The following is a 23,771-nucleotide window of genomic DNA, read 5'->3' as shown; positions in this document are numbered from 1 at the left end:
GGAGGTGGTAGCAATGGACAGGTAGGTGGAGCATTATGGTAACCGTTGTGATGTGTGTGCGTGTGTGTCGACGGTATCGTTTGTTGTTGTTGTTGTTGTTGTTGTTGTTGTTGATGGTGGTGGTGGTGGTGGTGGTGGAGGTGATGGTGGTGGTTGTGGTGGTGGCGGATGTTACAGAGAGCCAGCAAGCCATCGTTAGGGTTACACCGGCAGATGGCATGCAACCATTCACAATGCAAAGCAAGGAGGACAGAAAGAAAGAAAGAAAGAAAAAGAGAGCATGGGAGAAAAAATAACAAAAAAAAACAAGAGGAGAGAAGCTGATTACAATCACAAATAAGGAAATTTATATGGAAAATCAGTTTGCTGTTTTTCCCAGAGAAGTTGAGCGGCACAAGACACCAATTAGAGTGAATTAATCCCATTTTTGGCATCAGGGATGGGAATATTATTTTTCAATCCATGTGGGCTGACAACAGCAGGAAGATGCAAAGAAATAAATAAAATAAATCCAGCTGGTTACTGTTATATGCTAAAAATCATTATTCCCAGTAATAATTTTTCCATTGTAGGGCCTGCTGGTTAGCCGACTGGGACTTTTTCTAATTCCCATCCCCTTCTAGCGGAGACAAATGCTCCAGCTATCATGCGGCTGAGGTAATTTCTCTGGGAAACTGATTTAAATTTCCTGATCAACACAGCACAGCAAACAGACAGTACGCTATCCTACAGCTAAAGAAACAGATCAGTCTGCAGTATTTAATCCACACTACCATTTCAATCATAAACAGTCATTAGCGAGAAAGTCAGTAGGGAAAACAAGAACTGAAAGTTACAACTCTTTCAGGTGATACAAAATGGACATTTTTTCCTATCATATCACAGCCTACAGAAACTGACAGTTTGATGAAAATCAATCCAAAACATTTTTTAAAACAAAGCTTCATCACTGCTGCAGGAGGTGATGCGGCGGAGGGATGACCTTTTGTCTCACCTGCAAGGGCTGCGGATATTGCCCACTCATCCCACTTCAACCTTCCCCCACTCTTACATATCAAACAGTGTGTGTGTGTGTGTGTGTGTGTGTGTGAGAGAGAGCAAAGGGAAGGTCAGGACCTACCAAGACTGCTAGCAGGAGTCATGCACAAGACTGACCCTGTTGTGTTCATGCAGAGAAAGACAGAGAGGGAGAGGGAGGGAGACAGAGAGGGAGAGAGAGAGAGAAAGGGGGAAATAAATGGGTTAATTGAGGGAGAACAACAAGGTTAGACAAGACAAAAAAAAAAGAAGCTAGAAGACTTCACTCAGCTCGGATGCTACCGTTAACAGTGGTGCTGTCAGGCAGCTATGAATGCAGTTAACAGTAGCAAGCGGAGGAATTCCCTTATTCAGTTACAGCATTAGTGAGAAAATACTCTCTATATGCAGCTACATCAAACACAGAGCCAACTAAGGTATACTGCGGGATATGAAACTGTGGCCAGGTTTAGCATGTTGCAAAGCCGGCTCATTGAGTTTATTAGTTACTGTTTGCAGATGTGAAGGAAGGAAATGATTATCAGTCACTTATGTACTTCTTGCCTACTCAATTTTGCATGAAAAGTACTTCATTTACCTAAAATTGATATCCTTCTCTCAGGTCTAAGGACAGAGTGTGTTATTTTTGTATTCGTAGAGGCCACTTGGAAATATTTGTGAAATAAAATTGACTCAGATCTTGCCCATTTTCCACTGATCCACAAGCAGCTAAACCCTTCACACTAGACTGAATCTAAAGATTATTTATATATTCCACCTGTCTACTTCTTCTGCAGCCACACAGCCCTTGTATAACTGCAACTACTGTCGTACATAGATAATATATGCTGAGGAAAAAGGATCAAATGAAAACTAAATGAGTAATTTCTAGAACAAGACAGAGAGGACTTAATGACAGAGAGGCTAAAGCTAAGGAGGTGATAGAGCCAACCACCATGCAGTGTCAGTACAGTGATGTGCACAGGCTTTCCATCCAGATCTGAACAATTCATATAAGTGGAGAAACCCCACCCATCTGAAACTTAAACAGATTTGTATAAAAAAAAGATTTGCAAAGATGACTTTAACCCTGGGCCACTTCCCACACACTGATACAGAGGGAGGGAGGGAGGGAGGGAGGGATGAGGGGCTGTCAGGCATCTCACACCGCAGGGACACAAAAAGAGCAGGTAGAGAGAAGAGTGAGGGATGGGAGTCTCATCCTCATGACTCAGTGTGGCTACAGGCCACCGTATTAGCTGCAGTTAACTCATTTAGCGGCTGGCCCGAGGGGGCTTAAGCGACTGTTAGTGTCTGTGAGAGGAGTAGACAGAGAGAGCGTTTTGTTTAGGGGGGGAAAACTGAAGAGGAATAAGGGAGCGGACTTGAATTAATTTGGGAAAATTGGAACAAAATTGCTTTTTTAATATTTTTTTTTTAATATCGATGTCTGTCAAGGCAGATTAAATATACACTGAAAAGGCTGCGTTTGCTTGAAACTATAAGTCATTATTTCCTTTAAAGGCCTAGTTACAGAGCCTTTGTGTTGCGAACAACTGGGCTTGTTTTGCTCTTTTGTATGCTTGGACCTTACAGTGACAGGTGTATCATATTCAAGTGGTAATATATCATATCTTTTATTGCTCTGATCAAAGCCTGCACTGGCCTTCCACCTGGCAGCATTTACGTGTTTATATTAGCAGGCACCAGATCAAAGTTCAGGCGTGGTACGGTGGATAGTCGTAACATTAGTCATAACCAAACGCCATCACAGCGGGGCTCTTTATGTGCGTCACTCAAATGAATCCCTTTCAAAAGGAACTGAAAGGTACGTAGGTGATCATGAGAGGCGCTCTCGCTTTAGCATGAGCAAAAGCTACATTTGTGATGAATAGGAGGTTAGCTGAGCACATTCAGTGAGTGTGTCTGTGTGCTTGCATGCCCCGCATACCTATGAGTGCTTCTATTTGCATCTGTGTGCCGTGTGTTATCGATCGGGAGCTCTTACCTGTGGGAAAGAAAGTGGGCTGCTGGAGCTGTGCGTTGGCCAGCGCCTGCTGGTAGTGCAAAACACTGGGGTTGAACAGGGAGCTCGCTCCGTTGCTCTTCTCAAGTGCTTGTCTCTTTGGTAGGGGCTGGAGGACGCCGTGGGGGAACGCCTATCCACCGAGAACACACGCACACACACACACGCACACAAAACACAGTAGATTTGAACTGTATACTCACACAAGTCAGCACTGATATTTGTAAATCTGTTATTTGTCTATGCACAGCACAACAAGGCAAACATGGAAACTTGCTGTAACTATCACAAGGACAATGAGAAACTACACCATAGCAAGGCAATCAACAACACATTAAAGAAAATAGTGTGATAGCTGGAATTATTTTAACATTACATTGTAGTTGTTCATTTCATAAATGTACAGTACAATCTAGAATTGCCACTGGCGATCATAAATGATAAATATTTAAACTTTAAAGTGTCTTACAGGGTTTCACAAAAACAAAAGAGCCAACTTAAATTTTGTGAGTGGCTACAGTACAATTAAAGAAGCTACATGCAAAGCAAAAGGTGAAAGGTCAAAGTACCAGGTCTACAGTTGCCTCGAGGGGTCGCTTCATTGCTTTGGCAGTCGACTGAGTCTTTAATTAGCAGGCAGCGAGCACATGATGGCAGTGGGCCAATGGGATTCAAGCGTATTAACATACAGGTAACAGCAAGCAGAGGTGCGTCATGGGGGACAGCATTGCATTGTGGATAGGTGAGAAGGAAAAAAACAAAAACAAAAATAATCTGAATGCAAGTATACCACATACAAAACAATAGGCATGCACATAAACAAAAAATTGTTTTGTTTACTTTAAAGAAACATTGCTACTTTTTTTTGAATTAGTACAAAAGCAAAAAAAAGCATCTACATTAACCTTTGGTTAAAAAAGCAAGATTCTATGATGTACTTCAAAACTACTGGGAAAGCATTTAGTAGTAAACGTCAACTATTTCTGAACAAGTAAATCAACTTTTGTTTGGAATATCTACGTAAGAAGAAAATGCAGTATTGTAAACACAGCTGATTCAGACTATCAGTACTGGGCTGACACTTGATGTGAGATCTGAACACAGGTTCTCTACAGTTTTCAAACAAAGTACTACAGTCCTACACACACAGTAATTACACTGCTCCTGGGAGTACTCTACTTGATGGTGTGAGGTGGTTTCGGGTCCGTCTAAACAACAGATTGGGGTGTGAGCGAGCTTTGGTTTCAGAGCACTTCGAATGACGGCCCTCACAACTGGCAGCGAGAACTGGACTTGTTCGTGTAGGCAGGTTTTAAACTACAGATAAACACTATTGCTAGCGAGAGGCTGTTGGAGCGCTGTCACCCGTGTGGCAGATACAATAACTAGTCCTAACAATCAAGTGACAAATCCTCATACTAAATCTGCATCGTGAGTGCGTGTGGCGTGTTAGTTAGTGTGATCAATGAACTCGGGGGAGGTGACGCAATGTGAGGCAACGTTATAGTTCAATCACAGAATGTGGAGCTCTGTTTATTCTTACATTCCTCCTAGATACGAAAAAATGTCTTCAAATCTAGAAGCGTGTGTTTACAAATCTAATATTAGTAGGAATCCAGCCTAACGAGGTAATAATAAATGGTTTTACTTTGTTAATGTATTTAAAAACCTTACATTTGATGTCACTGCTGAGAGGACAAAAAAAGATGACATGGATGTGATGAGCACACTTAAGGGGGGTCCATGCACAAGCCTCTTGCTTTATGTATGTGGATTTTCTGAATGTATATCCTACTAAAGAGCGAGAATGCACTGCCGATGCACTGTGGTGTTAACAGACTGGAACGCTGTGGTTAGTTCAAATGGAAGATGGTCTACTAAAGTGACATGGAAAGCAAAGATGACTGCATTCGACTTGCAATGAGGAAGAAGATCACAGCATGGCAAGCAACACATAATGTGGCACAGTCAAACAACATAATCTCAATAACAGGATCTTCTTACTGTAACTGTATCAGTTAATGTGTAACCTTATCTACAGGACACTTTAGCCGATTTGCTTTAGATAAAAAAAAAAAAGTGAATTATGGATAATGATATTACCTATTTGCAGCAGTGCAGCAATACAGGTTTTATGGGTCTCTGCTTCAATAAAAGAGCTTCAGCTTAGGCTAAGGGCTAAAAGAAAATTGGATCAAAGGTGCTGACTAAACAACTCGTTGTCCTAAGGTTAACCCTGCTCACCCCTTGCACAGCCTGTAACTGCTGATGGTAAATTGGGAATTAGGTCATAAAGTTGATAAACTGGGGCATATGAGCACAAATAAGCTGGTCAGGAGAATTAACAAAGTTTTTTTTGTCGAAGGATCCTGATGAACCTGTTAAGCTAAGGTACTTGTGTACAGATAACAGCGCTGACAGGTCAACATCACGTTATTGGTCTCAGGTTTATTTATGCGTGTTTCAGTTCCTTGCTGGTTCCCTGCTTCCGTGCAGCTGCGACAATGTACACAAACAAAAACTGACCTGCAGTCACGGCCGCCTTTATCGCCCACACTGTGGACTTATGGAGAAAGGAACAGGGAGAGCAAGCAGCGAATGGAGCCAGCCAATGAGAGAGGGTATGTGCAACGCGTAAAGCATGCCCATGCCATGGAGGGAGAAAAGTCAGTCAGCACACTGGCGCAGTACAAGGTGTTGCGAGTGCAGCAGCCAAAGGACCATTGAAAAGAAAGCCACTCGAGAGCCTGGGGGAGGGTGGGGCACAGCCAGGACACACTGCCAAACCTTTCTTACATCTGTCTGCCTGCCTGCCTGCCTGTCTTACTGTTTCTGTCTCTTCCTCAGCCTGTTGGGGGACTTTTCTGACTAAAGGCAGAGGAGGGTAAACCCCCACCCCTGTGGCTGCATCCTCATCCATCCCTGATTCAATTTGCACTGATCTGCAGAGAGCCGCACTTATCATTGAGAGCAGGGGGGGGAGGTGGGATGGGGAGGGGAGTGAGCCAGCACATTGTCTCTGTATGAACCAAGGGCATTGGAAAATAAAAGCAGACTGCGGTGAGATAATAACAGATTGTTCTTGCGGCATTATACTGATGCGTTTAGGTCTCACTAAAGCCTGTTTATTGTATACAAAGGCCTCATTTTGGGGTGACTATTGTTAGTGAATTGCACACTGGAGTCCACTAGAATAAACCAGCAGAGGTGGGTATGTTTTATACAGTAATAAAGCAGCGCTCCACATTTTATGTCACTGTGGGTGTCATCATCAACAGCATGTGTTTACATGTTGTGTAAACCAAGATGGTTTGTAATAATGTCACGTGTATTCAGTGAGCCTGTGTGTGCTTATGTGTATCTTAACTGGTTCAAAAGAGATCAAGAAAAACCAGCTAATGATTAGACCGTATCATACAAAGTGCTGGGCTGTGTTCGATCAGCTACCGGTTACACAAGCCTCCCTGGATATTATAAAGAAAGGCTAAGCTCTTATTGGAAAGTCCAAGGTACTCTGTACTGTATTATCCCATCCAGACATTACAAGGTCTTCCTCTATAAGTACTCTAAGCAAGCAGAAACATTGTGAGATTTGTTTGGTTACTACAAGGACGTGTGTGTGTGTGTGTTTCCTGCTCTACTACTGTGTAGGCACAGGCTACAGTAGGTAGGGAGATAGGTAGTGCTGTGCTCTCACCATGGCTGCAGCTGTGGCGGCGGCTTGCGCGGCCACAGCTGTCTGGTTGGCCTGGTGTTGGGCGGCCTTGATCTTGGCCTGCAGGTGGGCCGGGGGGTGGAAGTACTTGCACTTCTCGCGGGAGCAGCGGCTCTTGATGTAGTCCATGCAGACGGTGACCGTGTTGTCGCTGGTGTCGATCATTGGGCTGTCGCTCGGGTGGGCGAAGCGGCAGTCGGTCTCCCCGCGGGCGCAGTTGCCCCGCTGGAACTCGCGGCAGACCTGAGAGTGACGGCGCACGAGCAAACACGCAGACACACGCACGCACACACACACACACATACACAGATGGATGCATGCAAAAAGAGAAAACAAAGAAATACACACAGACATACAAACTGTAAATACTTGAGCTTTCAGTACATGTAGTCAGAATCACTGTATTCATCACTGTGCATTGGCTGCATCCAATTCCATTTATTTCTTGTCATCCTCTTACTGTAGTGCATGATCAAGCATCCAGCACAGTAATTCAGGCAGGGATCAAAATCTTGATGAAGATATTAGATTTTTTTTTTTTAGAAGTATTTGGCATTCTGGTGTCTGACTGTTTTGAAAATGAGAATCTTGATACATATTTTAATACTGCACAGTAGAGCCAACAAGCCTTGAGGCCTTTTCACACCGAGTCTGATACTCTTGCGCAAAAATATGTGTTCAACTCTCCTGAGAAGTAGCTTAAGTTAATAATTCTGCTCCAACCTTTACTTACATGTTAAAAGATGATGAAGAAACCACCAAAATGAATAAATCAGGGGAACAAACATCGGAAGGCTGTGCTGTTTTTAGGCTTATCCAGAGCATAGGAAGTGGAGTGTTGAAAGGTTTTATTTTATTCTGCTGCACCAGAATCACACCAACCTTTCTTTTTTTTCTTCTTTTTTTAAACACAGACGATAAATTAGTTTTAGACTTGGTGGGAAAAGGCCTTAACGTCTAACTAAACTGCAGTGTGTGCCAAACCCAAATGATTGCGGAATCGGTGAACCAGTCAGTGTTCAACTGTTCAGAGGCCTCGGCGTAATCGCAGGGGGATCTGCTTTTGACTCGCACTCTGGGACCGAGACACACAGAGTGTACGCGCGCACACACATACAGCGGTAAAAACACATACATACACATGTGCAGAAAACACAACAGAGACACACACGTGTGCACACACATGCTGGCTTTGTGTGGGAGTGTATACGTGTCTCAGAGGGATACTGTTTCATTAGAGCCAACTTCATTCAGTTGCTAAGTGATAGCACTCCCGGAGAAAAACACATACAGGCACACACCTACGCATCACCTCCAGGTCTTAGGGAGATTATTGTTTATCTTTTTAAGTGTAGTGGGAAAAAAAACCTCCCCCTTTTTGCACTGTTTCACAATCTGCAATCTATTCTCATTCAGAGCTGTTTGCCAGGGGGCAGATGGAGTCCCAGTCTAACTGTGGCTGTCTCACAAGTCCCAGTATGTGTTGAGCAAATTCCAATTGGACATAACTGTAATTTCACACTATCTCTTTTTTAATAATCATGTTTCTGATACGGGCCTTAATTATTTCTGTAAGGGGTAACACAATCAGATGTTCCTTAACTCCGCTCAAGGATAATGCAGAGGTAAAAAATCAAGCAAGCTGATAATGTCATTTCGATGAAAAATGACTTTCTGGAAACAGTATCATGTGTGTCTTTCAGCCTTTAGTTCAGATCGGGCAAATACAACAACTACACACAAAACCTGGTTGTGTAAACACACGATTTATGAACCTGAACTGCTTTTTTCTTTTTTAAGTCATTTATTTCTTGCTTATGAAACAGATTGCGTAAAACTTGCTTATCCTTTCAGGTCCTTCTCTGGGTGCCTTTTGTACCAAAAGAAGCTGGATTTAAAAAGTTAACTCAAAGGCTAAAGATGTGTTTGAATGCTGCTAAGAATCCCCATATAGCTGTATTTTATTTGTTGCTATGCCAACTCTGGTGGTAACCATGGAGGTGGTTAGTATGTTTTCACTCCACATTATGTAGAGAATCTTTTCAGACGTTACACACGTATTTGTGCCTATTGTATCAAAATCATAATGCCCAGAGGTCTTCCTGTAAATGCTCTGGAACACCACCAATCTATTGCATCTCTTTCACGCCCGTAATCACAGCTAAATGTTACCATTATTATAATTACAATTCATGACCTCAAAGAAACCATTAGCTATGATTAGCTGGCATGCTGGTGTTGTCTGAGAGAGGGAGGGCTGTGATTGGGTGGGTCACCTCAAGCTTGTCGGTACGCAGCAGTTTCTGGTTGGAGGAAGAGCCGGCGGTCACGGAGACGGGCGGGCTGCCGGGGACGATGCAAGGGGTGCTGGGCAAGATGTCTGTGGGCACCAGGCCCATGCTGTGGGACATGGGAGTCAGGTAAGGCGTGTAGCTCAAACCTGCGCTGGAGCCCAGGCCCTGGCTGACTGGAAACGTCTGCTGCACATGGAGAGAAAAGACAGTTTACCGACACTTACTCGAACAACTCCTCTCTGTTGTTGTTTTAGCTACTCGTCACATTCTTGAGTAAAATTCTAGACAGGGACGAAGGAAATGGTTGAGCGGCGAAGATGAATGTGATATATGAAGGGAGGGACGGCGGGAAGTGGAGGGTGAAAGGCAGAATGAGGGTGCAGAGATGGAAAGGAAGGAGAGAAGTTAGAGGAAAGAGACACAAGAGGCAAATAAACGAAAGGCGCAGCTGTGCAGAGTGGTGAGAAAGATGAGAGGTGAGGGAGGGGGGGACGGTGTGACAGGTAGCGAGAGAGAGATAGAGCCGGGGGAGCGGAGAGGAATAGGTTTCACAGAAAAAGTGGCGAGAGAGGGAAGCGAGGGTAGAAACAAGAGATGAGGGTTTTTTTTGTTTTTTTTTTTAACCTCAATATACCCCGGGATGATTTTAGCTGAGCAGGCATGTTCTTTTTCAGCTACACCCAGCCTTACACCGATGCAGTTAAACACGTTCACACCTGGCAGCTGCCCAGTGCAACCACAGTCTCCGAGAGAGTACTTTTATGCTTTGCTCAAGGGCATCTCAATAACTATTGCGAGAACAAATTCATGATCTATCTACTCCGAGATGTAATCTGAAAACAGGGTAATCTGAGAGGAAAGATTAAGTGTCTAATAGGAGGCTGTGTGAATGCATTGTAACAGAATTCTCATGTTTTCTCAGTGAATCACGCCCTGCTTGTCAGTTAAAGCTTGCGCCAGTTGACACTAAAAGAAATTTATACTGGCATGAAGGGTAACTTCAGCCAAAGTAATGTAGCCAACATTTAATACCAACTTTCTAAATCAACCAATTAAACAAAAACATGCAAGTAACATAAAATATGTGATATTGCAAAATGTTGAATTCACTGCTGTAACTTAATGTGTAAAGATGTTTTAACAGGAGCGAATCCAAACTTTTTACAGTGCAGCGCAACGAAAGCGTTCGCGGCTATTTTCTGAGTGAGTCACGCTGCGCTGCCAGTCTATTCCCACAGCAGCGAGGCCAGCACTAACCACAGGTTGCATGGTGGTGCCGGGGATCATGAACTGCATCTGTTGAGCCAACATGGCGGCCGCTGTCTTCTGCTGGATCAGGTTATTTCGCCCGTTGATCTCCAGCTGGGTCTTCAGGTGAGCGGGCGGGTGGAGGTATTTGCAGTTCTCTCGCGTGCAACGGCCCTGGTGGGGGAGAGAGAGAGAGAGAAACAGACAAGGCCGTTAACAGTCTGAAACCACGGAGTCTCTGATCAACACTGATGAGCACTCAGTGAACTGAAAAGCACGCTTTTGATAATAAACCTGACGATGAAACAGGTTGTGTTACCGCCTGAGGAAATGGCACATATGTAGGCATTTGACTCCAAAACAAGTGCTTGAAGGTAGCATCCATATTCATACTTGGGGAGCGTGTGTCTCCTAAATTATGAGAGCTAGGCATTGAGGAGTGCTTGTGACTACCCGGTGGGGCGTGCGGGTAGCTCTCAGCTCTGAGTAGAAACATTGTTGTGAGAGATGATTACCAGCTTCTGACTTGTTAGCTTGTGTAACCCTGGCAGGTCTTGGCCCTGCACACACAGACTGGGGGCTCCGGTTTTGATTTTAGTTATCTTCTGACAGGACAGGTCGTCGAGTATTCTGTGTGGAAATGCAAATGCAGTGTTGGCAGGGTCAGGCTTACAGAGACCCCGGTGGATGAAGGCAATTACACTGTCAAGCCAGAGGCTAATGGCAAACACAATAATCCAATATGGATCTTCATTGCAGTGCTTATTGCGAGGAGAGTGGGTGGAAGAAAGGAGAGAGGTCAGGAGGGAGCAACATAGTGAAGGGTAGGATACAATAGTGGAGCTGTGGGGAAGATGGAAAGTGAAGGTGGAGCGGTGGAAAAGATGTGGGCAGAGTGGAGTGATATGAATTAGCACGGAGGGGAGAGGGGAAGTGGCCGGCATTACATGGCACGTCTTGGTGAATGTGAAGGAGGACGGATGGGGAGTGGGGTTAAATTAGAATCGGTGTTAGCGTGAGGAGGTCAAAAAGACCCCTTAACTCCACGACACGTAAGAGTCAAATCGCAGCGGCGTGATTAGCAATGACGTAGACTGCTTTCTCTCATTTCCTCTCATGAGGAAAGATGACGCGCGGTGATGACTCAGTTTAATTACTCAAGTGTTGCACTCGGACAGCAATTTAAGTCCTGAATGAAACATATTAAATGACAACAAGTCACCAGACAGAGCCGTTGATCTGGAAATGAACGAGAAGAGCCGGCTTCAGCTAGAGCTGGAGGATATATTAACAATATATCAACATCCTGATATGTTTTTTAAAGAAAAAAAATCAAAAAATCAATAAAATAATACATTCTTCTTCTTCTTCTCTTATACTATTCTTAGTAAAGCACGTAACTGGAACACTTCCCATGAGCCGTGATACAAATGAATAAAAGCATGATATGGATTATTTCTGTTAACACAACAGCTTTAAAGCCCAGAGTGTCCCTCAACATGCTACAGGGATTTGAATTAGCTACTGAACCTGTTCCAAGTCTACGTAGCCACACTGAGACCTTTGTTAGGCGGGCAGGCAAACAGAGATGAACTTTTAATCAAGCACAGCTCAAGGTATAAGCCCGGCTCCCAGTGTAAATAACAAATAATCTTCAAGTCTCATCAAAGGGAAAACTAATAAAGCCTGGCTATTGGTTTCTCCCTGACAGATATTAAAGACACCCCACAGAGCATCTAACACGCTATTTGTGTTGCTACAATTACTTTCCTCTCAGTGATTTGAAGCCACCACAAAAGGATATGAAGCCTGTAGACGCTATAGGCTTCTTTGTCATTTTTAGTTTTCACATTAAAAAAAAAACACAAAAATAAGAATAAAGATGTTTTGCTTATGAGACATACGCCGGCGGCGCGAGAGTCAGATAACAGGTTCGACATTCACGGAGACCCCGGAGCAGCTGTGTAATGATGAGAGTCACGAGTCAGACGGGACTGACCTCCACGCCCTGGAGATAAAGCCGCAGCAAGCCCCCCCCCCTTATGGTTCACATGCACAACCTCGCACCTGCCCACACATATGCATACTAAATCACACGATCACAACAAGCATCGCCCACACGCACCGGCACAGGCATACATGCACACAGATAAACACACGGATCTGTTAAGCCCTGTCCATACCAGAGGAATAATGTTAGCGCTGAACCCCGCAAACCAAAAACCTCAGAGGTGTCAAAACTAATTGGAGCCTTACAGTATGCACCGACACTGGGACAAGGTGTGTGTGTGTGTGTGTCTCTGCATCCACGAGAGAGAATGCGTAGGCTGGTGTAGCAGTGCGTGTGTGTGTGCAGGAGAAACTGTGTGGGGGCGGGTGTGACTCTGTGTGTGTGAGAGAGGGAGCTGGTGCTGAAGCTGAGCTCTGGACGGCATCCCAAACCGAGTCTGCAGGGAAGCGCAGCGTCACCATCGCGCCCTACGGAGATCACAGACGCAGACGGGCACAGATAAAGACGCCACAGACCCGCACCGCTCACTCTGTCAGTCACTGTGGACTTACGAGCAGAGTTAACCCCCCCACCCCTTTTTCTCCATTCAGTTCATCTCTAGCCTGTGAGTGATGTATGCTTTTTGCAATTGCTCATCATTATTCCCCATTTAAAGTAATGAGGTAAATGGCGGTGAAGTTACTTGGGAGAGTGTTTCATAACGCACAGGGGCTGACGCACTAAGTGCAGGCCTTGGACTCATAAAAACCTTCTCCTTTCATTGTGTCAAACTTTGTTTGAGAGGCTTATCTCCCTGATGGGCTCATGATCTATCACGGCATTGTGTCTGCTCTGCATGACTTAGGTTTGATTTGTCTTCGGCCTTCCTTTTTGTCTAGTTTAGAGGTGGAAGAAGAAAAGAAATGAAGTACCTTGGCTGGGGCTGTCATGGTAATGGGATTTCCAATACTTTTTAAAAAACTGTAAAAGAATTCAGTGCAGCATTCAATTATATAAACATTATTTGCAGTAAACTGAACAACCTCAAGAGGTCATACACAATATGTGTCAACTAAAGAAGTAGACCTGTGTGTATACTGTACGTCGGGCTACAAAAAAATACTAGATGCTGTTTTGTTTCGCAAGCTTCCACGGTTGGCAAGTGGCCAAGCAGGTTGGCCTCCACGACCATTCCTTGACAGACCACACCGACAGCCAAATGATTCTTAATAGAGCCAACCATATTTGGAGGTAAGCAACAGTAATAATTACCATGCACAAATGCACCGTTTGGCAGTATATTGTGTTTACTACTGTTGCCAGGCAGCGCGTGTAGCCATGATGGATAATGACATTCTTCCAGTAACACTCGCTGACTTCTTGCTTATTCAAAGAGTATTTTGTTTGCATGCCTCCTTGCATTTCGGAGAATACTGCGTTGAGCATGAACGCCTCTGTGCATGCTCAACAAAGCAGTTGAAAAAACAACGTTCAAGTTTTGTACATAAAAGCGTCAAGGAAATTACTTAGAGCTGCATATTTATACAAGAGAGATGAATCATACAAATTTAGCTGTAATTTCATATAATAAATGTATTGCGATTGGTGTTGGTAGAGGATTAGGGTTAGGAATAAGGAGAGTTAGGTGAAATAAATAGGAGGGTTAATGAGTCAAAGCTCAGTAGGCGCCATCTTGAAACCAGTCTTCGTCATAGATTTGTGGCTGCTGCAGATGAAAAGGTGAAATCTGATCCAGGATGTCCGGTTTAAGTAAAAGATAGTTTGAAGACGCCAAATCAGACAATAAGACACTACAGAGTGCTTTATAATACTATGAAACAGGATTTTATTGGCGAGGAGTCTGACCTTCACATTACTACCTGTGTTGTGCACGCACAATGCTGCATTTTTAGACTCTAATGTCGTTGTAAAAATGTCACTTTCCACACATACGGCGTTATTCACAGTCTTTTACTAGCTTAGACTCCTGGAAGTCTCAATGCCCAGTAGTGAAGAGGATATGGATTTGCTATAAATATGGCTAAAGGACATCAAAAAGGCTGATATCCTTTGGGGGTGTTAAAGCATTAGGTTGAACACAAAAGAGGAGATCAGTTCATTTAGAGGAATTTTAGCTGGAGATACGAGGTCAGGTAGTAAGGCTATATTCTGGGCTAATCCTTTCCTGGAAAAGACATCCAATGCATTCGCAGCTGTCATCAAGCAACAATGTTGATAAAAAAAAAAATTATAAAAAAAAAAAACGCACACCCCCACACAAACATTATAATGCTTTCATTAAAGACAGGGAGGTGTTAATTTATTAGTACTGTGGAGAGCAGTTAAAAAGCTTTCACCCACATCACGTCTCTCTGATTAGCTCCAAGTGAGGGTGAAAATCTAACATCTGCTTTATGGGAGACGTAATTCTTGCTCTAATAAAACATGATAAGGCCAACTGCAAGAAGTGCGTAGTGAAGGTCCTACATAGCAATTACAGTACATTTGTAGTGTGCGACTATGATCATCAATGAGGGGGTCCAGGCTGCAGTTTGCCACACTTGGGAATTCTAAGCACATAAGATGAGGTAAGCTTTGTGGGAAAAGGCGGCACTGCATCACAAAAATAAAGAAATAAAAAGTAGGAGGAGTGCTAATGGCTGTTGGGTGAGGTGGTCCACCGATGTGACAATGACGGTGCTAAAAAAGCAGCCCGCCTTGCTGATGACAATGCTGTGCCATCATCATGGTTTCAGACCTTTATCTTTTTGAGAGGGTGGCAGACACACGCAAACACACAGACGCCCACACGGAGAGACGCACACTGTGCCTTCTGTCTAAGCCACCCACTCGGAGCAGAGCAGAAACCCATTCATCGCGGGCATTGCCTCCGAGCAGCCGTCTATGAAAAGGATCTTTGAAAGCACCAAGGCACCTCTGTGATTCGCGCGCCAGCCGCCGGTGTGTAGCCATAGCTACATGGTGAAATTATACCTTTCGCTCACATGGCAACCTCCCATTGTAGGCTGCGCCGTTGCCCTCGTGTGTGTGTGAAATGCTATGATCCATGCTTTGGGATGCACTAATAGCTGCTTTGATTCAGATTGGATAATTATCTCCTTTCGTCGCGGTGAAAAGCGAACAATGAAGGAGGGATCAAAGATAAATTATCAGTTGTTTTCACTTGAAATAGATCCTCCGTCCAAGAGACGTTACTGCTGGCATGTTTGTTCAAATCCCCGCAGCCATCGCCAGCAAGACGGCACTTATTGTTTGCCAAGTTTCCATACAGTAGTAATGTCAATAAAAATGGGTTCCGTATTAGGCTTGATCCAGGGGGGAATGGGATAAAGGCAACTAATTTCATAAACAGATGAGGATTACACTAACCTCACCCTCTGAAGCTCCTCCAATTGTTTTTTACTTCTTGTAATTAGGGCCAATTAATTACTTCTGGAAATCCACTCTGGCATAAAACGCTATATTAGCTGGTGGTACTTTAATTTAACCTTATTCTATTCAGTCATTTATCAAGTAAAAATGACATTCATTCGCCATTTCTAGCCTCTGAAATGAGCTTTTCTCTTTTTTTTTATCACTGTAAGCTGAAAATATTTGCATTTTGGGCTGTTGGTTAAATTAAAACTTGAAGACGTCAACCTAGGTTTTAAAACATTTCTGATTGGAATTCTCTGTGTTTTCTGACATTCGAAGACAAAAATAATGAATAGATTAATCAAGAAAACAGTCTACAGATGAATCATAATTATCGTATTTGTTACTCGCAAAACCATCTATCCTGGTCGGAAAATTCATTTTTCTCAGCATTCCACCGATCACGCTCCAAATCAGAAAAGGGGCACACAATGTTCAGTCGATAAACCTTTAGCGAAGGGAGAGAAAAAAACAAGGCAAACTCACTCAGAGCACAAAACACAAAAAAAACAATTCACCCAAACAGTGACAGAGCGCTGGGGAGGGTACGCTTCTCCTGCCCTAAAACAACATTTATTATTGTGCTGCAGAAACGGCTGAAAAACAGAAAAACTCTTGCAGGGAAGACATTCATCCTCTGACCTTATACATTTTGAACTGCGAGTGACCCACTTCTCCGTGGTACTTCTGCTTGCCACTAATGAAGTTTACAGTGTTTGGCTTTCAATGTCTGGACGTCTTTCCACTGTCAGCAGGCGACATTTTAAGAATGAGTTTGCTAATAATGTTAACCAGACACGGACAGACAAGGGCTATCCCTCGTGAGACAGCTGCACCCTGTGAGAGCCTGATTCAGGGCTGAGAAAGCTGTGATATTTCCTTTAAAGCAAGGGGGCAAAACTAAAAGCATTTTTCCCTGTAATTCCTATGATAAATACTACTGCAATTACACCAAGACAGTCGATACACTCAAACAAGAGCCATTATAAAACGACAACTCCTTACAGAACCGGCCCAGAGTCTGAGAAACCCAATGAACCCCCTCAGAATATTGCACATTTACGGCGAGCACTGGCCAAAATGCTCCATGTAAAACCGGCATGAGCATCCCCTGCCTGGGCTTTATGCTGCCATCTTCATCAGTGGCAGAAACCCTTTCCCCGACCCCCTCCACCTCCTTCATCAGCCCGGCTGAATGGTCAGAGTGATGACTGTTGTGTGTCTGTGGGTGGCACAGACACAGAGGGCCAGTCTTCCACCCCCTCGGCAGAATAGCGCTTCAGTTGTGGGCCCCTCCGTTCACCACTGTAACATTTGCATTTCGCCCTCAATGGGAGCTCTATCCTCGGGCCTGCTGGACACAGAGAGTGGCTGCCTATAGACTGCAGCCGACAGAAGAGCTGTAAATGTCCTCGTAAAGGCGACTGGAGACGCGCCTTTAGATTACATGCCTGTGGTTCCAATTGCCCCTTAACAGGGAACCTAGAGCCTCGGTGATTATCCGAGATGGATACACTCGAAATTAGCTTTTCTTTCCCACGTCAACACTTCAAGCCAAGAAACAATATCGATGAATGCTGATTCTTGGGAATCTGGGATGTGCGCACGTGCGTGCGTTTCTCTATTAACATCCCTCCTCCACCAGCAGCATAAAGAAGCTGGGTAGGCTTTACATATACCGGCCCTCATCATGATGTCTTCCTGATGCTTGCGCAGCACCCAGCGACATGATCAATGGCAGTGTGACTGGGAGTATTGGCGAAATACAGTCCAGAAAAAAACAAATCAGGGATGAGGATCATGGGAAAAACAGGGTCAGCACAAGCCGGGCAGTGGCGAGTTGTGACGGCTGAATGCACCATGAAGGCTGTGGAGGCTGTGAAATGAGAGTGAAGCAGGATGGTGAAACTACTCCCCAAAGGGACAGACTTCCATTAAAATACCCACGGAGGCAACTGGTGAGGTCTTGTTTATAGAGGTTTGGCTGGCACAGTGTATTTTTGGATGGCTCTACCCTACAGAGAAACTGTAACAAGTCTTCTTCCCCTCGTTTATCCGATTGTCCTTCTCAGCGCGAGAGGAGGAGGGCCGCTGTGAGAAACTGACACTAATTTTTCTGACATGAAGCCTGTGATATGTGTAATCCCCTTAGAGCATAGCCGAGGAACCTGTTGTATCCCCACTGACCGGCGAAGGCGGGGTGGTTGGTCGGGCGCTCGCTCTTTCTCCTTGTCTCTCAATGTTCCCCCGTCTCTTTTTCTTTTCGTTTTCCCTAAATGTCTTGCTAAATGCATTGTTGGGGAATATCCGCGCCTCATGCTCACCCTGCGCCTGGGTTTTGTTTACAGACATTTGTGGCTATAAATATCAAAATAAAAGCATTTCTTGGCTTGCAACAGCTACTGGAACTGATCCTGGAGTGATCGCTTCCAGGAAGTTATGCTTCAGACGAAACATAAATGTTGGCTTTCTCTTTTTCGACCTCGTTCCCCCTCTTTGCTTTCCCTCTGTGTATTTTGGCTCAGTCGCAACGTTTTAGTTTGAACCCCAAACCTGCTGCGCATTTTGTCCTTCTCCAGGGCGTCAATGCGAAAAAAAGACTTGTTGTTCATAATGTCTGCCTTTCTTACTCTCCCTTCTCACTTTGCTGCAAAAGAGTCTCTTTTCCGGGGGCACTAACAGCTGGTTATGGGTCAGCCTGGAATAAGTTCACAAGGAAACCACTTCTGTGAAAGCCCCCAGCTATCAGACACCGACAGGACAGGCACTGCAGTGCTCAAAAGGCTGCGAAAAAGCGGACCCAGTGATCCTAGTGCCTGGTAGAGTAGCGAGGCGCTGGATGCACATGGACAGGGCTTCCCTTCATCCTCCAGCTCGGAGAATGCTCTCTCTTAAGGATCCTGTTTTGTTTTTTGGGCTCTAATGGATCCGTTTGGACTAATGGATCTGTTTGAAGCGGCGAGGCTCCAGGACACCAGGAAACACTGAAAATCCATTATGAAATGATAGCCAGAGGCTTTCTGCTTACATTTGAGCTGGTAAAGGAGAACACGGAATAAGAACAAGTCTTTTAAATGTAAAACCTTAGAGGTACGCCGGATCCCAAATCCTTTTTAGCCCTGATTATGTTGTCATCACGTATATTTGGCCTAGCTGTTAAGAGTACAGTACAATTAGTGATAATGTCAGTGGATGCAAACAAGAAAATACCCTCAGTGCAAAGGACAGAGACCGGGTGATTTAGAAACAATAGTCTGCGTTCTTTTTTCACGTCTAACACACACAAGCACACATAAGACTGTGTTGCCTCAGCAGTAATTAAGTGCCTTTGTTTCACCAGCTGTAATCCCACAGATGGAGGAGTAGTACTGCTGCTGACGCCCGAGATTACCCAAGGAGAGAGGAGGAGAGCTAGGAAGAGACAGACAAGGGAGGAGAGTGGGAGAAAGGTGAGAAAGAGAATGTTTGCCCTTAAAGTAAACACTCCCAGCTCCATCTGAAGATAATAATAAAGGCTGTATGTGCTCATCACACTCGTCCACGCCCAAGCATCTTAAGCAACTGAACGTGTCCGTTTATCTCGCTTCGGCTGACACCATTTTAACATTTCATCAGTCTCTCCTTTGGCTCGCATTGTTTCCTTGTGAGCCACTGTGTCCATCAGCTGAAAATCACATGCTAGTGTTGTCACTATGCAGCACTGGCACTGCTGATCAGCTCGCTCAAACTGCAGCTCAGGCAGTCCTAGAAAATGTGAGAGCTGTTTGTGATAATTAGAACTGCACTATTTGTAGACGTTACACCGAGGCCATGATGTTGGCATTAATACATGGCTGATTGCATGTAAAAGAATAGAAAGAGAAGGGCGCAGTGTTAAGGGAGATTTATTCTTCTTTGCAGTAGCCTCAATCAAAACAAAAAAGTCCACTGCAATCATTTGAGATGGCATTCTTAAGTGATTTTCTACACAAGTGTGCTTAAATTGTGTGCAGGGTATAAACAATATTCCTTTAAGAGCTGTGAAATACACTTGTGCAGGTTATGAAACAAGTTTTTGTTTATCTGTCACAGCGGCTGAAGGATTTCAACAAAGGAGCTTTCATGAAGTCGTGCAGTAGAGGAAAAAAAAAAAAAAGGCACAGGCAATTTAAAAGGACCAGCCACAAATTAAGGTTATCAGCTTTCAGTTGGTATCTACCCACGCTGGATGTGCGTGTATGATTGCTGGGAAGGTTATGGTATGGCTGCAGAGGCACCTGCAGAGTCCAGGTCCCCGCTGCTAATCCAGCTGGAGGCTGAAGCCCTGCTTCAGTTAATCTGATCATCTGTGACCTGCTGAGACATGAAACCCACCCTCCAGAGCTCCTCTAATCACACACACACACACACACACACATCCACATAAACACGTAGAGGGGACGCAGGCATGTAGCCGACAGGTACACACTTATGCCAGCGTGCGTTCGCTCACATGCGTCCAGCCCATTTGAAGTGAAGCAAGTGGCGCACATGCACACTTGTACAAATACACACCCTGAAGAAAGGCTCAGCTATGACAATGCCACCTCTCAGTCTGTTGATAGGTGAGTCACAGCTAAAAGACTGAGGCATTAGCCTGCTTTCGACAAGCTGTCATTTCCCTATGCTGAGGAGATGGATCATGTCAGCTTTGCGTTGGTATGGTGGCAGTCCTATAGCCGACTGGAAGTGGCCGCGCTAGTGAAACATTTCATAGAAATAGGTTACATGATGTTGATGCCCCAGTTTGGGAAGAACTGTGCCACAGCCCCAAGAGGAAACAGCAGACAGCTAGTAGGCCTTATTTTAATGTACTAATTTTACATTTGTTAACAGACACCTCAATTCCAATCACGCTGTGGCGATCAAAGCTGCCACTACCGCTGCGTTCTAAAAATAACACCAGATCCACTGCAAATGCTAATGAAATTAAACAAACAATGCGAGAAAATAAAAAAAGGCTAGCCTACATCTTCTTCCCCCCCACTGACACTATCGACCGCGTGTCAGAGCGTGTTGAGGAGTTGTGTAAATCCATAAAACAGATAAAGGAGGATAATGAGATGGAAGGGAGAGAGCAGATCTATTCATCAAAGCCTCTTTCTAACACACTCAGCAGATAGGGCCAGGAATGTTGTATGGCTGCTTACTCTCCAGTTTGGAGATTAAAGCTTTGGTTGCTGACAAAAAAGAAAAAAGTTGAGGGCTATAGGTTTATGATGTACAGAGAAACTGGAGATCCCATTAACTTGAGTAAGAATGGAGAGGCACACAAGTATCTTCTTTCACATTCAAATCACATTCAAACTTATACAAATGGTACGCTACAATGGCCTATTCCCTATTAATGTTACTTTTGATAGTTATATATTTTATAAAGTCCAATACTGTACAGATATTTCACCAGTTTTTTCATTTTAGTCCAGTTATCCAGGTTTTGTGCAGAGTAAAAAATGTTTCTCTAGCTGATTCCTCCTTTTAATTGAGAAATTGTAACTTAACGTGTATCAAATCTTCTTTTTTTGTTAAAATGGAGCTTATAAAATTGGTATAAAAAGTTCAGGAACGAATATCGAAGTCGAGGTATCAGTACTGGTACCGGTATCGGAAATATCTGAACGAGATCCAGCGCTAAGGTTTTCCTAAAATGATCAGTATACTGCATCGTAAACCCCTGTATCTGGTAATAAATGTGAAACCACAGGTGCACCATGTGTCTACAGTTTTCAGGTTTGTTCAACCAAAGGGGAATAAGGTGTAGCATCGCCTGGATCGGCGCGTTGTTTGTTGGTTGTGATGATGAGGCCTCTGAGGATGCTCTCTCCCGTGGGCTGAGCAGACTCCAAACCCACATGGAGATGATGAAAACAGCCCTCATAACGCTGAGAACACTAAGGTAGAGAGGGCTGAATGAGTGCTTATACTGGGTAGGTAATAAGTGCCCTTTTGGTCAAAGAGATGAGATCAATAAACCAGGGTACAGTGACTCAAACAGCCTCTGAGCGGCAAGGTATGTTTTATCTTTAAATCGTCGGATGCAGGTAAACATATTGATCGTGGTATTCACCCATGTCATCACCCTCCTCTTCTTCCTGTTTTCTTCAAGGTGAGCCTTGGGTCTGTGGAGTGAATGAGTCCAACTCAGAGCTCGACAAATGCAAACAGAATGGGATTAGAGAGTCGTTTTCAAAGGCAACATCTGTTTGTTTATCAACCATGAAATGCCTTTTTTGGTAAAAAGAAAGCAGGAATAAATTGCTACCAGTACAGTGTGTGCCTGAGCCGTGCAATCATTAAACCTGCCTGATGCTCTTCCGAGCATGAATGTTTTAATGGTTTGCAACAGCAAATGTGGTGCCAGTTTATACCCCCCGCTGGTATCACTTCTCTTTCCCTGTCATCCTCCTCACCCTCCTTCATTCCCTCACCCACCATGGGTTCACCCTACTCTGTGACGGTGCGAGGCGCTGCCAATTAGTGTTCTCCACCTGTCGCTGCGGGTCACTGGTGCAGGCATCTGCTGGGTGTGAAATTGGCCATCTCACTTTCGTCCATGAACTTTGCATGGCCCCCCCTGTCGGCCCAAAACACGCACGCACGCACACACGCAGGAACAGATATGCTTCTGTGACCTGAAGTTGACCTTTATGGTATGGCCACCCTGCGTGGTAGGGGCGAGGGGGACGAGTGTGATACAAATAATACCTCTAGCTTGGACTGGGTATTAAAAATCTATCCCTACTAGAATAGGACACATTACCATGCATGTTTGAGGTATCAAAGGAGATTCAAAAGCTTTGACAGCTTGTATTCTTATTCTGTGTAGCGACATACCCACGTTCCCTGAAATCAGAAATAAACTTGGTGGCTACAACGTTATTATTCCCAATAGAACTGATTGGCCAAAACTACAATAAAACCAGATTTATGCTTTAATAATAGACATCAAGTTTTACTGTGGTTATGGGAGTTTATAGTGAGCTCAGCTGAACAATAGAGGCACCAATAAAGCATCATTTAAGAACCGGTATCAAATCTGAATTAGGAGAGGGTGTATTGGTATGAAAACATTCACAACAATACCCAGCTCTCTCTCTAACTAGACAGCTGTAAGCCTTCCATTCACTTATACGCAAGAGTCGTTTACACCGACTCCAAGACTTTCATCCAGGCAAGCTCTATCAAATTACATCAATTTGGAGCAGCCGCACTCTCCCCTATTAAGCTTGATGTTTCTGAGGAAAGTTAGATTGGCCTTGAATAAATTGTCTACAGTAACCTGATGACGGTGACCGCAACAGCAGGTCTGTTTTTGGGTAATCAGCCATTTTAGACCAGGCGGAGGCACGCCTACATTAGAACTGATTCAACCCTTAACCTCAATGAAACGAGCTGAGTCATTACGCGTATGGTGAGCGCGCTAAATTGCAATTTAGAGTTAGCGTGCGGGAAGAAAGTCGCAGCTAGTTCAGAGATGGTGGTCTCCATTTAGCTCATCAGTAACGGCAGCAGTGCAGACAGCATAGGGAGCGCTTCACAAGAAATGACGGCGGGCTCCAGTCCATCACTGCCGCTCGTGAAGCCTGAATAGGATGTGAGTCAGAACAAGAACACTTCTGGGAGAAAGGAAAGCGTTTACACAGGGCACACTCCATTGTCGCTTTAATTTGCTTTATAGAAAGGCAGGCCCATGTCAATCACTGTCAGCGCGGTCTATACTCCTCACTTTATTAACGCAGAATAATTCTGACATGCCAACGTATAGGCAGAAACGCTTCCTGCACTGACACATGGGACTTGAGCGTCATGCTACGCCTGTTTGACACAGACCAATAGTCATTTAGACAAAAAAGTGGAAGGAAGCCATCATGGTGTAGGGCCCCAAAAGAAGGCATTTCTGTTGCCTCATTAGACGGAGCCAATTAAGAAGATCTCTGTCTCATTATAAAGGCTGGCCCCTGGGAGACAGCTGGGCCTGTCTGTCTAACAGTTTGTAGCTCCCTAGGTGTGTGTGTGTTTGTGTTTGTG

General features: G+C 44.3%; 1 protein-coding gene across 11 annotated transcripts in view; it reads right to left on the bottom strand.

Moving 5' to 3' along the window:
* Positions 1-23,771, bottom strand: part of mbnl2 (muscleblind-like splicing regulator 2) — a 53,477-nt gene that overhangs the window by 8,459 nt on the left and 21,247 nt on the right. For 5 of the 11 annotated variants that reach the window (XM_035677645.1, XM_035677638.1, XM_035677641.1 and 2 more), the window contains 6 exons: positions 10,310-10,474; positions 9,035-9,238; positions 6,741-7,001; positions 3,613-3,666; positions 3,026-3,176; positions 1,121-1,156 (listed from right to left, as the gene is read on the bottom strand). In XM_035677645.1, the coding sequence (XP_035533538.1) occupies positions 1,121-1,156; positions 3,026-3,176; positions 3,613-3,666; positions 6,741-7,001; positions 9,035-9,238; positions 10,310-10,474 (871 nt within the window). The remainder of the gene's footprint in view (positions 1-1,120; positions 1,157-3,025; positions 3,177-3,612; positions 3,667-6,740; positions 7,002-9,034; positions 9,239-10,309; positions 10,475-23,771) is intronic. The other 6 variants (XM_035677647.1, XM_035677643.1, XM_035677648.1 and 3 more) reach the window with 4 other exon arrangements.

This window comes from Morone saxatilis, unplaced genomic scaffold, assembly GCF_004916995.1.
Source record: "Morone saxatilis isolate NCDOM2014 unplaced genomic scaffold, NCSU_SB_2.0 Contig6, whole genome shotgun sequence".
NCBI lineage: Eukaryota > Metazoa > Chordata > Actinopteri > Moronidae > Morone > Morone saxatilis.
Note: the sequence above shows the minus strand (reverse complement) of the source record. Positions and strands in the feature narration are given on the sequence as shown.